This window comes from Canis lupus, chromosome 14 (assembly GCF_011100685.1).
Source record: "Canis lupus familiaris isolate Mischka breed German Shepherd chromosome 14, alternate assembly UU_Cfam_GSD_1.0, whole genome shotgun sequence".
Taxonomy (NCBI): Eukaryota; Metazoa; Chordata; class Mammalia; order Carnivora; family Canidae; genus Canis; species Canis lupus.
The window spans coordinates 4845430-4859560 of NC_049235.1; the positions used below are offsets into that span (position 1 = coordinate 4845430).

Genomic DNA, 14131 nt, shown 5'->3' on the forward strand with positions numbered 1-14131 from the left:
CCTGATCTCGGGCCATGGCCTGCCATCCCCAGCCTGCCCTGCCTTCCCAAAGCTGCATGTTCATGGCCAGCTCCACTTGGAGGAACAAGGGTGGACAGAGGCCCAGTGCTGGTGAGGGACAGGCCCAGCCTGGGCAGATTGATTCCATGTTGGCGCTCCCATTTGGGCTTGTCACATTTGTTCCAAGCTGATTGATTAATGAGACTCTCGGGGAAGGCACAGAACAAGGCTGGAAGTGGGGGGCCTGGGGTCAGGGCTGTGAATTAAACATGGACTCCGCCAGCTGAGGATTCCAGGGACACCTGCCAAAATGGAGCCCTGAGCCCACCAGAGGAGGGGATGTCAGACCAGGATGTCTCCTTACCAAGATGGGGAATGAACTTAGGTGGCCACATACGTGCACATGCATGCAAAACCTCTCACATGGCCCATGGCAATGTCACAGAGAGTCTACACTTTGTCCTGGTAGCTAATCAATGTGTGTGTAATTCTGTGAGTCTGGTATGGGCACTGTGCATGCAAGCCTGTCAGAGTATGCATACAGGAGGGAAGCTGGTGAGCACATGAGGGTGGGTTCTGGGAACGCAGTGTGGATGGAGGAATAGACCAGAAGCACCCTCTGCAGATACTCTCGGGGCTGTCCTGGGACTGAGCCCTGCTGAATCAGAGTCCTGTCAGAGCTGAGAGCACCCCAGGGGGAGCAGGCTCCCCTTTCCCAGCATGCATTACTCTTAGTAAGACCCTCACACGGGTCTTGACCTCCCCCTTGAACTTGTGGCTGGCTCTACCCCACAGGAGACCACCATGTTGTCCAGCTACAGCTCAAGTCAAAGGAGACGGGCATGACCTTTGCCAGCACCAGCTTTGTCTTTTACAACTGCAGTGTCCACAATTCGTAAGTGGCCCCCAGCCTTGCTCAGCTCCCTGTTCCTGGGGTCAGGGTTCATCTGGAGATAGAGGATGCTAGCACTGTTTGCAAGGAGTTACCATCTAGAGGCCCTGTAAGAAGGGGAATGAGACAGGTCCCTCCTCTGGTAGCCATAGGGTTCATGGGAAGGCTGGGATAAACAGAGTAAGAACCTGTAGTGTGGGGATCTCCAAATCCCTAGCCCATACATCTTCTCTGGCATCAATCTGTCTAACCGATTTGGCTCCCACCATCTGTTGAGGAGGAGGGTGCTCCTCATTTGAAGAATGGAGCAGCCAGAACCCCAGGTGAGAAGAGGGGTCTGAGGAGGGAGAGAAGCCCCCATGTGTGTCCAGGCCGGGGCAGGTCCAACGAGCACCGAATGCTCAGCTCTCCCCAGTCCCCTGTGGGCTGGGTCAGGACTCTGGCTGTGGAGGGCCAGAGTGGGGCAGGAAGGCACATGCTGGTGAGCTCTGGCCTGGGGGTCTCACTCTGGCTCCAGCTGTAGCCTGGCCCTGTTTGACTGAAGCATGGCCCCACAATTCAACAAAAGAGGGCACCATCCTGTGGAGCTGGAGGTGGTTGGTTGGGCCCTTGAGGACTAAGGTTTTCACCTACCTGAGTGAGGGGGAGGAGGCCACAGATTCTGGGCATCCTGAGAACCTGGTGTAAAAAAGGGATAGACTGGCATCAGATCTGCTTTTTCTGAATGTTTGAAAGTGGTTTCTCCTACTATGAAAAAATATTTTGCTAGGCCCTTGGCTTTGGGTTCACTGAGGTCCTATGATTTGTGCCTCTTCTTCCTCTGTGCCCAGGTGCCTATCCTGCGTTGAGAGCCCATACCGATGCCACTGGTGCAAATACCGCCACGTCTGTACCCATGACCCCAAGACTTGCTCCTTCCAGGAAGGCCGAGTGAAGGTGCCGGAGGTAGGTCTGTTGAGTGCTGTTTGCTTGTGAGCATGGAGCGCACACATGGCAGGCCTTCCCTCAAGAAAACAGGCAAATCCTACAGCACCTTTTTCTGCCCCAACCCTGACTCTTAAGGGACCACTTCATGAAAGCAGTAGACATGCAAAGCTCTGTGCTAGGGCCAGTGGGCTCTGGGTCAGTCCTGGAGGTTCAGATACAGGCAAAGGTACATTCCAGATCATTCCAACCATGAAGACCCTCCACGTGCCAGGGGAGTTATAGACCAATTGCAAAAAGATGGGTGTGCGCATGAGATAGAAATAATTATAAGTACACAGCAAGACAATGTATAGACTCCTTGGCTGTCCCTTGGAGCATTGTCCACCAAGCATATCTGAGATTAAATTGGACAAGTTGAGTAACAGGGAGAAATAAGAAAAAAAGAATAGTCAACTTATCAACCAGAGTAGTGGTTCTCAAAGTGTGGCTCCCAGACCAGTGGCATCAGCATCACCTGTGAACTTAGTTAACCACTCCCCCTCAGACCAACAGGATAAGAAACTCTGGGGGTGGCCTTGGTACATGGTGATTCTATAGCACTGTCCCATTTGGGAATCACGAGAGTTGGCTTCATGGTTAAGAAGCTGCGCTTTTATTTTCTCCTAATCTTCATTCCTATCCTTTGTTGTTGTTGTTTTGTTTCATTTTTTTGTTTCTTGAGAGAGATTGGGAGAGAGAATGCACATGGTGGGAGGGGCAGAGGGGGAGAGAGAGGGAGAATCTCAAGCAGATGCCCTGCTGAATACAGAGCCTGATGAGGGACTCGATCTCACAACCCTGAGATCATGACCTGAGCCAAAACCAAAAGTCAGATGCTCTACTGACTGAGCCACCCAAGCGCCCCTATTCTTACCCTTGAACACTATTCATCATCATAATAGAAATACTCTATGCCTGCGTTGGTGCCATTCTTAGGAGGTAACTTTGTGGGCAAGGACCTCAAAGAGAATGGGTATAAAAATACTTTGGAAAGGTCTGCTATGGTTCAGCCATTATGGTGCTTATGTGACTCCAACCATCAGGCCAGGAGGACTGAACAAAGTGGTTGCTTTGGGATGTGGTTATTTCGAATAGAAAGATATATATATATATATATATATATATATATATATATATGGAGAGAGAGAGAGAGAGAGAGAGAGAGAGAGATTGTTGGTTAGACCCCACTGAATGCAGGGGCAGAGCTGCAGCCTGACTCATGCTATCTCCATCAACACTGGACTCAGTTTCCAACATCTTCACCCCCTTCCCTAGCCTTGGGTACACCTTTCAGCCCCCTTCCCATACCCACATGGGTGCCATGACCATGTGGCAAAACCCACATCTGTGAGAACAGAGAATGGTCTTGATGCAGGAAGCCTAAGAGCTTTTTGGGGAATAGGAAGGGAATGGTAAGAACCCATCACAGTGCCTCGTCCCTTCTCCCAGACTTCTACCCCTGTGAGAACCCTAACTTTGGCCAAACCTTTAATGGCAGGAGGGAAGCTGTCTTGTCTCTGAGGCTGAGAGGGGAGGGTGATGTCTGTTCCACCGCCAATGCCTGCTGCATTGGGCCCTGCCAGCCCAAGGGGACATGACTGAACTCTGTCTGGCAATGAGAAAACCCAAGCTCAAAATCTCGTCTTCCCAGGCTCTGATGGCTGAGCGGGAGTTCTACAGGTAGAGAATGGACAGAGCAATTGATTTGAGAGGTAAAGTCAAGGAATGGTGAGGGGGTCACGGAGAGAGGATGATCTGACTGAGTGGGGGGATGTGAGGAGCAAGCACAAGAGAGAAACAAAGAGAAGAAAGAAGATGTTGTGGAAGTCCCTAGACATAAAGCCCTCTCCCTCTACAGTGAGGCCTATCCTTGGCTAGAAATGGCTGCTGTGTATCATCATCAATAAAAGAGACCCAGACATAGATTGTCCCTTTATGGGGAAAAGGAGGAAAGAGATTGGCGTGTTGGCTTTGAAAAGGAAATGCGAAGCTAATGTATGTGTCGACTCTGTTCTCTTTTAAGACAAAATGGATCTAAAGCTCGTAGGACAGATGTGGGTTTGACAGCAAGGGGCGCACCCCCGGCATGTAAACCCTGATAAAAGGCTGTCCAGTCTCCTCAGCCCTGAGCCTTTATCCTGGGTCATGCGGTCAGGAGAAGGCCTGCTTCACCCCCGAAGACCAGGGGCTGGCGGCCCGGGAAGAAACCTCTTACTTTGTTCAGGAACCTGCAAGTTACTTGATGGGAGCAGAAGCAAAGAGGTTTTCAGCCTCTCTCCGGCTTTCCAGGCTGGCATATCTGGCACAGGTTTCATGTGTGGAGAGGCCCAAGGATAAAATAGATGAAAGTAGAAACAATTGAGCTATCTGGTGGATTTCAAAGGCCCCTAATCATTTAATTACCTTGAAGGAGGTTTTCAAATTTCTGCTTTTTCTTTCTTGTTTGCTCCTCTTGTCCCAAGTCTCTTTCTTTCAAATACATAAAAGAGGCTTGCATCTGCCACTCAGAAGGAGGGGGGAAGAAAACTAGAGGAGAATAAAACAAGAGCCCACCGTGTTTCCCAGTGTGGTTCAGGGATTCCTGTAGAAGAACAATGTCTTTGAGTGCCTGGGTTGCCAGCCAGACACAGCGCCCACCTACTCCTGACACTGGCAGAGGCTGCCAGCGAGTCACAGCACCTCAGATCTGATGCCGGGGCTCCCAAGAAAGGAAGAGGCCTGGAAAAACGTGGCCAGTGGAAGGTGGTGCTGAGCTAACCCATATGATGGCCACCCTCAGACACTTTCCATTTCACCCAAGCTGCGTTATGGTGAGCCTAGCAGGCCATTACAGCAAGAAGCTCCCAGGGACCCTGGAATCGCTATGCCTCCCTCCCTCATCACATCATAGGATGGAAGTACTTTTCACTCCTCTTTTGCCTGGATGTTTATTTATTCTAAGGAAAGCAAGCTCTAAGCCTGTGTTTCTGGCGCAGTGTTGGAGGCTGCCTTTTACCCAGCTCAATCTAGGGCCATTTTGAGTATAATGAATGTAGAGGAAAAGCCAGAGTTGACCGCTTCATGATGGTCATTGTGGCAACATCTTCCTGGGGAATGTACCAAAAGGAAAAGAAGTCATCAATATTTGTGGATTCTTGACTCATCCAGCCATTTGGGGTCATACAAGGAGGTCATTGTGCTCAGAGCTTTAAAGAAAACCCCTGGCTGCTCTTGGAAATAAGGTGACTTTTTATTTTATGTCGTTGTTCTGTTTTCTCTCTTTTTGTTTCTGCGGCAGGGGTTCCTGCAGTGGGAATAAGGGGTAAACAAAGAAAATTATGCATTTGAAAGGTGATTTTATAGAAGCCCCCAGACACAAGGGTCCCCTCTCCCTGCCAAGAAGAGAACTTATTCGTAGCACGGTACTCAAAGCTTGGCACGGGTCACCCTCCATCCTGCATTACCCAGTCCCTGAGCATTTCCCATATGCAGAGCATTGCAAGACGTTTCAGGGTGTGGGAGCTGTCTGTAGTCTGCAGGTAGAGATGGGTAAAATGGGACTGCTGGTCTACATGACCTCTAATATTCTTGAATTGTAAGTAGAAAGAAGCTGGAAAGTGCCAAGGAGCAGCCCATACCTAAGAAGTGGTCTTAGAGGGTGAATGCTCAAGTCCAGGCTGTGGTCTCCCTGTCCTACTTCCAGGGTGACTGCCACTCAGCCTCAGAGCCTGCAGCTTCCCTGGACCCATCCCCATAGGATGAAAGGGGGCCCTGGGCCCAGAGATTCTTCTGGAATCCCCAGGCTTTCATTTCTTTTCAACTTTGAGTGTGGGGAGGCAGACAGCATCCTTTTGTTAGTCAAGAGGGAGACTGCCAGGTGGCTCTTCATTGCCCCAGCTCCATCATGTATCCCCAGGAAGGCTTTCATCCCTGCGTCTTCCAGTTTCAACACCGGCTTTGTTGACTATCACCAGGGATGTTGGATTACCTCTGTTTTTTTTTTCCTCCCAGAACAAAGAATACATTCAGGTGAAGTTATTGGTCTGGAACAGAGAAGTGGTCGATCATTGTTGTTATTATATTAATGGCAAGTACTCTAGCATAATTACAATTCTCAGAAATAGAATGCCCAATAAACATATGTTGTTTGTAGTAACTATATTCCAGTTACAAAGAATGATTTTGTTTCACTAATGAATGGCATTGTGATAACAAAGGCTGGGTCTTTGGATCAGATGCCAGATCCCGGGTACCTAAAAGAAAAGAGAGAGGAAGGAGAGGAAGGCTGACATGGGGTGAGTCTTCCTGCACTTGGCCCCATTCTCCCAGAGTCAGGAGAGACTGCTTGCATCCCAGTGGAACAGCCTTTCCCGGAGGCAGCTGTTAACTGGGGCCACCTCTACCAGCTGGGCAGGACCTCGGGTTCCCCAGTGGTTTTGACCCAAGCCCCCATCAGGCCCGCACACGTAATAACGGTGCTCCAAGCAAATCCACTGACAAGAATTTATCCTCCATAGACTCTTTTACTGTTATGTCTCATCTAAACTGAAAAGCTAAGTCAGCTACTGAAGCTGTTCCCTGGGCATCAGGCCAGATGGGCTTTGCTAGGAAGGCCCACAGTGCACAGGCTCACAAGAGAAAGTTCCTGCAGGCCCTCTCTTCTGGAAGTTCAAACAGCGTTTACTCCACGGAGCACATGTAGGATCATAAGAGGCAAGATGCATTCTACTTGATTTCCAAAGCAGTGCTAGAAATGTTCTTCTAACAGTCCCGACCACCCCGGCTAGAAACCTGTAGATGGGATGGGTATCCTAAAATCTGCCAGCCCCCATCCTCAGTCCTCTCCAAGAATGAAGAGCTGGCAAAGTGAGTGGGGTCCTAGGCCCTGGGCCTCTACTTGCCCCTGGTGCTCAGACAGGGCAGGCCAAGGGCATTTACCCACCACCCGACTCAGTTGGGAAATGGGGTCAGCCACCTTGTCAGTGATTCTGGCAAGAGGAGCCATTCCTGGGGCCCAGCCCCAGGGAGCAAAACCACTCTCACCATGCCCTTCACCTCCTTTGAGAAAACAAAGCCAAACCCAGCTAAAGAACTCACTTCCAATCCGTGCACCACCACCACTCCAGGTATTGCATTCCTGGGCTGCCATTTCTCCAGACAATTGAACTTTCCATCAATCTCGGCTACCCCAACCCCCCCTTGAGGTTATGGGTATTTCCTTTCTGTATTATGACTTTGCTCTCTCCATAAACCAGCCCATCGTAGATCACACTAATGGCATTATAAACTTGGGGAACAGCAAGAAAATATATGGTGCGTTACATTTTTGTATTGGGCACTGTGGGTCTGAGAAGGTGAGTGTAAATTTGGGGCGTTGGTTAGGGCTAGGGCTAGCTTCTTTGGAATTGATGGGGGCTGAGGTGACATTAGTGGCAAGCTGTGCCCCTGCAGATCACTTATTCCTCAGCTGCCCCTCAGCCCCTGCCCCACAGTCCCCCAGAGCGTCACATTTCCCCAGTCTTGCTGTAACAACTGGGAGAATTAGAGCCCTCATCTAGTACACACACGGGGGGCTGTAAATCCACAGGCCTACCACCCGCCTCCCCAGGCAGCACCAGCCCTAAGGGAGGTGTTTTCTCTCTCAGCTCAGCAGCATGCTTTATGTCCTTGTTCAATTATTTAAATATGCAATGAAACCTCTGTATAAAGCAGCCACTGACATGCTGGACACGGTGGATGGAAAAGCTTTCATACGTTGGCTTGCTCCTTCTGCTCCCCACAATTAGTGGGACCATCTTTCCTTCTGTGTGCATTTCAGTGAAAACCAGAATGTGCGTGGGGCCGGACAGTGGACCTGGAGCCCACATGAGCCACCTCCCAAAAGCCAAGACATTAAAGGTTTCCTTGCACCTGAAACCACTGCCACTCTCATCCCTCAGTTCTTCCAACTGCAAAATGTAGCCACAGGCAAAACATCCTCCAAGGGAATCTGATCCTGAATGTTTGCATTTGCCTCCAAATAATCTTATGAAATGAGGTTGCTTACCACCTCGGAGAACTGGCTGTTTCCAATGAGAGCTCAGAGAAATCCCTTCCTTGAGAAAATGAAGAGTATTATGTTTTTGAGGAATTCTGTATGGAGGTTAGATGTTCATCTGGGGACACAAGTCAGTAAGATGACCAGGTGAAAATACTTTGTCCATTGTCATTGTGGGAACTGAATGAGGTAACTGGTGTCCTTAGTTCCTTTATTGTGAACGTGGGGGTGATCACATGTGTTGGGCTGTGAAACCAGATAGCAAATGGGAAAGCACGTGGAAGGTAATGGAGGTGGTGGGATGTGCCCTAGATGGACTCCCTGAAGCCCCTGTGCCATGTTAACTAAAATCATAACAGCATCACACACTGCCTGCCAGAGCCTACCGCTGCACGACTGTACCAGATTGCAGTGTGTCAGTCATTAAAAGATTACGCTTCCCTAGCGGTAGGTAAAGGGCCATTTCCAGAAGGGACACCCCCACCACCACCAGCCGCTCCAGTGTTCGTTCAGTTGGTCAATATTTTGAATGCCACACTTGAAACTAGTTGAGTAGGCACTTTTACCCCATCCTAGAGATGGGAAAACTGAGCTTTAGAAAGGCTATATAATGATGTGTCCCAGATCATCTATTGGGTTAATAATAGAACTAGGACCATACAATCCATTGAATCCGAAGCAGCCTCTTCGTTCCATGGCAGAGGAGATGCAGATGGTCTGAGGGACTTGCCCAAAGCCCCATGATTGTGGCAGAGTTCCTGTCTCAGAGCCTATAGAACATGCTGTAGCAAGATGTCCCTCCCAGAAGAAGGGGCCGCTGTTAGAAGAGCAGTGGACAGACCTGTACCCATCTCCCTGTGTTTGGGGCACTTGGAGCTATTGAAATTGTTAAGAGCAGAAGCCTAGACGGGGTGGGAAAAGCTAGACAGTTTATGGGACACCCTCCAACCCCACCAAAAGCCCTTTGGAGGAAGAGTTTTTAACCCCCATTTAGAGTTAAGCTAAGCCATGATTAGAGCCCTTTCAAGGCTCTGAAATGAGCAGGAGGAAAATAGCCTGGTGTTCAGAGTTCAGAGACTCCCCATTCAGGTTCTTTCTAGTTAAGGATGCTGAGAGGTGATTGTCTGAGCCCCAGGCCATGGTGGAAGGACTTGGAAGTGAGGTCTTCCGACACGAGTCCTAGAGAAACAGGGAGGTTTCTCTGAAACCTCCCATGAGCATCAGACATAGTGGTGGTTTTATACCTGGAATCTCCGTGTGAGGTAGGTCAGGATCTGAGGCCCTGGGGTGGGAGGAGGGAGCAGTGTGGTGGCCATGGTCCCTTCATGCCTTGCCACCTAGGGAAAAATTGCCATTTTACATTTCAATTAAGAGGGACACTGGGGTCAATCATCGGTGCCACCAGAGGAAAATGGGCCTGGCCCAGCCCTGGGCCTCTCCAATTATTATTAATGAACTTACTCTCAGACCTGCCAACCTTTTTATATGCAAACTAGGTCTTATGGGGCCACTGGCAATCAGGACTCATTAAAGAACACGAGCCAAGCCTCCCTGAGAATCTTATGGGGGAACAGAGGCTTGTGTGTCTGCCCACATCCTAGACTAGAAGCAGCCCAGCCCCAGAAAGGTCCCAGAGCCCACAGGATGGTGTGGCAGCTCAGCAGTCCTGCGGAGCTCAGAGAGATCCTCCCAGACCCACCAGGCCACCCTGAGGTGGTCCCGGTCCACCAGCCGGAACTTGCCTCTTTCATTAAGAGGATGAAAGATGGTGGGTTGGCATTCAACTTCTTCAGCTACCAGTCTGCGGTTACTGAGCCATTACATTTCTTCTCCCTGCCTCAATGTCTCCTTTGCAAAGTAGAAGGGATCCAATAGGTTGGTCCAGAGAACTTCCCAGATTCTAGACACCTCCTGAGCATTGTTCATGGACAGCAACATTTTGCCGTAAGAGATGGAAGCAGGAGATCCAGGACTTCTCATACTCCAAATGCAACTAGAGACCCGGCTCCCCTAGGCAGACGTTGGATGGAGCAGGAGGGCCGGTCAGGCTTGTGCATGGGGAGGGAGAGGAGAGCTGCCCAGGGCTGCAGGCAAGCAAAGAGTGCAGGTGGACCATCAGGCTTGGGACTCCCTGCTTTTCGTAGATCTTCTCTCTTGCTTCTCCAGCTTCACACCCCTCCTGCTCCAGTCTTGAGTGTCATCCTAGTCACTAAATCGTTCTTGTCTTCTCTGTGTCCTGTCTATCTCATCTTGCTGGGGCCAGGGGGGCTGAGGTAGCAGACAAAATGGGGGCACAAGATGCGGCTGCTAAGATTTTGCATGTGAGACCCAAGGCCCTGGAGACTTGTGCACTTTAGAGTCTCAGGACCAAGTATTGGGTTCAGTGCTCTGATCCTTCTCCCCTCCTCGTTGCTCCTCTGTGTTTTCATTTATTTTTAATTGTGGAAAAATCCACACATGAACCTTAACCTTACCATCTTAGCCAGTTTTAAGCGCAGTTCGGGGGCGTTAAGTACATTCACACCATTGTACGACCATACCACCATCCATCTCCAGACCTTTGTCGTCTTCCCCAAAACCAGAATCCCGTCCTCATTAAACACTAAGTCCCTATTTCCTCTCCCCCAGGAACCCCCATCCTGTCTCCATAAATGTGATTACTCTAGGTGTTTCGTATGAGTGCTTTATTGTGATTGGCTTATTTCACTTGGTAGAACGTTTTCAAGATTCATACTTGTTGTAAGGTGTGTTAAAATTTCCTTCCTTTTAAGATGGAATCATATTCCATTGTAAGTATATATCACATGTGGTTTATCTATTCGTCCACTGATGGACACTTGGGTGGCTTCCACTTTTTGGCTGTTGTGAATAACATTGCTGTGAACGTGAGTGAACAAGTATCTGTTCTAGTCTCTGCTTTCAATTCTTTTGGGTATATATCCAGAAGTGGGATTGCTGGATCTGCCTCTCCTCTCTTAGCTGCTTTGCAGAATAAAGCTACATGCAGCCTGAAGGAGAGAAGGGATTAGTTTAATGGGCCCAGGGCTCTTGCTCCCCTATGGCAAGACTCCACAGTAATCAGGAAGGACAGAGGTGAGACCACCCCAAATCATAGAACCAGAACTGGTAAGAGCCGAGTGGGTCCTTGGATTCCATCTGATGGACAGATAAGGAAGTTGAGTCTCCAAGTAGGCATATGATGAGTTCAGGGTTCCATAGCTTGTCAGGAGCTCAGCAGGCATGAGAGTGTGGGTCTTCTCCCTCCCGTTTCCATGACAGAAGGGGCTCGCATTTGCCTTCAGACCCAGGAGGAGCAGCTGCCAGTTGCTTGATTGCCTAAGACCCTCCAGTCTGCCATCCCCCTATACCCTCTCCACTTTCTCCTGTCAGGGAGGAGTCCTAGGGTTATAGGCCAGGAGCCTCAGCCAACAGCAGCATCCCCAGGAAGGATGTATGTGCCGTGCCTGAGATGGCCAACTTGCCCAGAAGTCATCTGTCCCAGCATGCCCCAAACAGCACCATAACAGGAGTAGTCTGGGGGATGGGGGACCTGACTGACTGACATGGGGGATCCAGGCCCTCCCTGTGTCTCAGAAAGCCTCACTTCTGCCCATGCCCAGTCAGGCCCTGCATTACTGACTCTCTTCCACCCAGGTCCTCAGAGCTCAGCTCCGTGGTAGGTCCCACCTCTGGACAGAGAGCAGAGCACCCTCACTCTGTATTTGGCCCCATTTCCCCCCCAGCCCTTCATGGACAGAGCTTACCATCTCAGGGGAAAGGGCCTAGTCATTTCCTCCATCCCCCAAGGCTCTCTGGACCCCATTCAGTTTGAGGGATGAGTATGCTCATTGTAAGCATCCAAGAGGTTCTCCATGTACCTGCTCAGAGGGGCATTTCTTTGGGGTCAGGCCAGCCACGGAGTGCAGTCAGAAGCTTCTGGATTCTAAAAGGTCTCTGGGACTCATATCCGAACATTCCCAATTGCCAAATCTCAGCCATGTATGGAAGACCCTCCAGGGCCCTCCTGCTGTGGTCCAGACTCACATTCTAGAGCTAGGGCCCAGGGCTCACTGTACAGAAGCTCTGGTGGGTCTCTCTGTCCCAACTCCTGGCAGCCTAGGTCTGAAGCACAGGGGTCATCGGCCCAAAGTGGGACATGGGACGCCCAGCAGCAGAGTCTGTCTCTGCTAGGGTGGGAGGGATGCTGAGAGGGGGCAATCGGGAGTTCAGAGTCTGGAATGTATTAAAATGGAACCCGAAGAAGGCGGGGGGAGAACCTCAGTGAGGAGTGGCCTCCAGACAGTGACTGTGGGATCTGGGATTTCTCGGACCTATTCCCTCCCACATAGAGGCTGGGGATGGGGCAGCAGTGTCTAGAGCCTTCTGTGGGTATGTCCGAGGGAAGGTGGAGCAGGGCAAAGATCTGGGCTGTGTCTGGAGAAGCTCCTGCACCTGCTGTCTGTTCCAGGACTGTCCCCAGCTGCTGCGAGTGGACAAGATCCTGGTGCCCGTGGAAGTGATTAAGCCCATCACTCTGAAGGCCAAGAACCTTCCGCAGCCACAGTCCGGGCAGCGCGGCTACGAATGTGTTCTCAGCATCCAGGGCAACGAGCAGAGGGTGCCCGCCCTGCGCTTCAACAGCTCGAGCGTGCAGTGCCAGAACACGTCTGTGAGTGCCCGCGGCCCTGCCTCCCCCCGGCCGCCTGAACCCCCGCTCCGCCCCATCACTGTTCTTTTCGAGAACCCCGTCAGCTGGGCTCTGCAGGTTTCCCCCAAACACCCACAGCACAGTCCAACTCTCTGCCTCACTGCTTCCTCCAACCCCGCTTGCCCGGCACAGTGCTGGGCTCTGAGGTCACCGCGTGTCTGCCCAAGGCAGGGGCCGCAGTGGCAGGAGCTTTGGGACCAGCCATGGGACCGCTGTTTGTGGCCAGAGGTATTTGCAGGGCGTGTTAGGCTCTAGAAACACCCGTGTCCGTCCCCCTTCCTGAGACGAGTCTGGAGTCCCTGGGCCCTGCGCTCCTACCAGGGCTGCCCTGAGGGCCTCGTCGGGGCCTGCAAAGGCCCACTGCTACCTTTACACCTGCACAGAGGCCGCTCCCAGCACAGAAGCCTTCTGAGACCAAACACCTGCAAAGGGAGCAGTGGAACAGGGTGGAGCTAGCTCAGGTCAGCACAAACCTGCCCGATGTTTAGAAAATCCACATTAGGTCCATGCCCGACCATGACAGGCCAGCAGGCCCCGCTGCCGATGGCCTTCGCCTGATTCCTGGGTACCTCGCAGTGTGCCCTGACTATTCCTGTCCCGCTGCTCCTCTCCGGACCTTGAGGTCTTCCCAGACACCGTTCTGCTCTCTCTCATTCCCTTTCTCCACACACAGATGCTCAAAGCTCATGAGGCTTTTAGACTCATAGTATTTTCAAGCTGTAGGAAACCCTAATAGTAGTATTCCTCACTGAGCAAATGAGAAACTGAAGGCCCAGAAGCAGGGGCAGGTCTAGGTTTGTGGGCTGAGACAGATCTGATCTGGGGGACCTTCTTTTAAGAATAAAATGTAATAAACACAAAATTAAATATATAGGCAGGCCTGAGAAGGGGCTGAAGGTCCACACACCTCAGGGTAACTCACGCCTGCCCAGAAAAAAGCAGTATGTCTAAGGTCACACAGCTAGCGGGGGGCAGGGCTGGGTCTGGATTCAGGTCCCCTCCTATGTCACACTGCCTCCCATTCATCCTTCCCATTGCTGCTGGGTACTTCTATACGGTGACTGTGTTTGGGATGCGATGTAGGGGCAGGGAAGTCCTGGACAAAGCGGTTCATGGGAGCACCTCACTCTCCCTGCAGGAAAAAGTCTGGGGGTAAATGGAGCTCAGAGAGGCCCACATGTTTGCCCAAGGTCACTCAGCATTACAGGGATGGAACAGACAACCGTGGCCCAACCTCTGAAACCCCAGATGTGTCCCCACAGCTCTCGTGTGCACATCCCCCTCCTGTCCCAGCAGCCAAGGATCCTGGCAGATTTCTGCAGCGTTCTGGATTAAACCTGCAAGCAAATGGAATATTAAACACCTCCTGTTTTCTCATAAATCCTGAGGCCAACCAGACTGGCCCCAAGGGTTTGGCTCTAGTGATTCTCCCCCAAATAAGTGAGTTCCTGCAGGAAGAAAAAAGTCTGAGCCCCATATGAGTCAGTGGAGGGCAGATAGGGGTTTAGACCACAGAGAAAAGTCTACTTGGTCAGAGACACTGCCCTGG

The 14131-nt window shown here is 51.1% G+C and overlaps 1 protein-coding gene across 4 annotated transcripts in view; it reads left to right on the forward strand.

Moving 5' to 3' along the window:
- The window catches only part of PLXNA4 (plexin A4), a 427913-nt gene that overhangs the window by 335326 nt on the left and 78456 nt on the right, over window positions 1-14131 (forward strand). For all 4 annotated transcript variants that reach the window (XM_038556478.1, XM_038556477.1, XM_038556480.1 and 1 more), the window contains exons 8-10: window positions 796-895; window positions 1723-1837; window positions 12343-12543. In XM_038556478.1, coding sequence (XP_038412406.1) covers window positions 796-895; window positions 1723-1837; window positions 12343-12543 — 416 coding nt within the window. The remainder of the gene's footprint in view (window positions 1-795; window positions 896-1722; window positions 1838-12342; window positions 12544-14131) is intronic.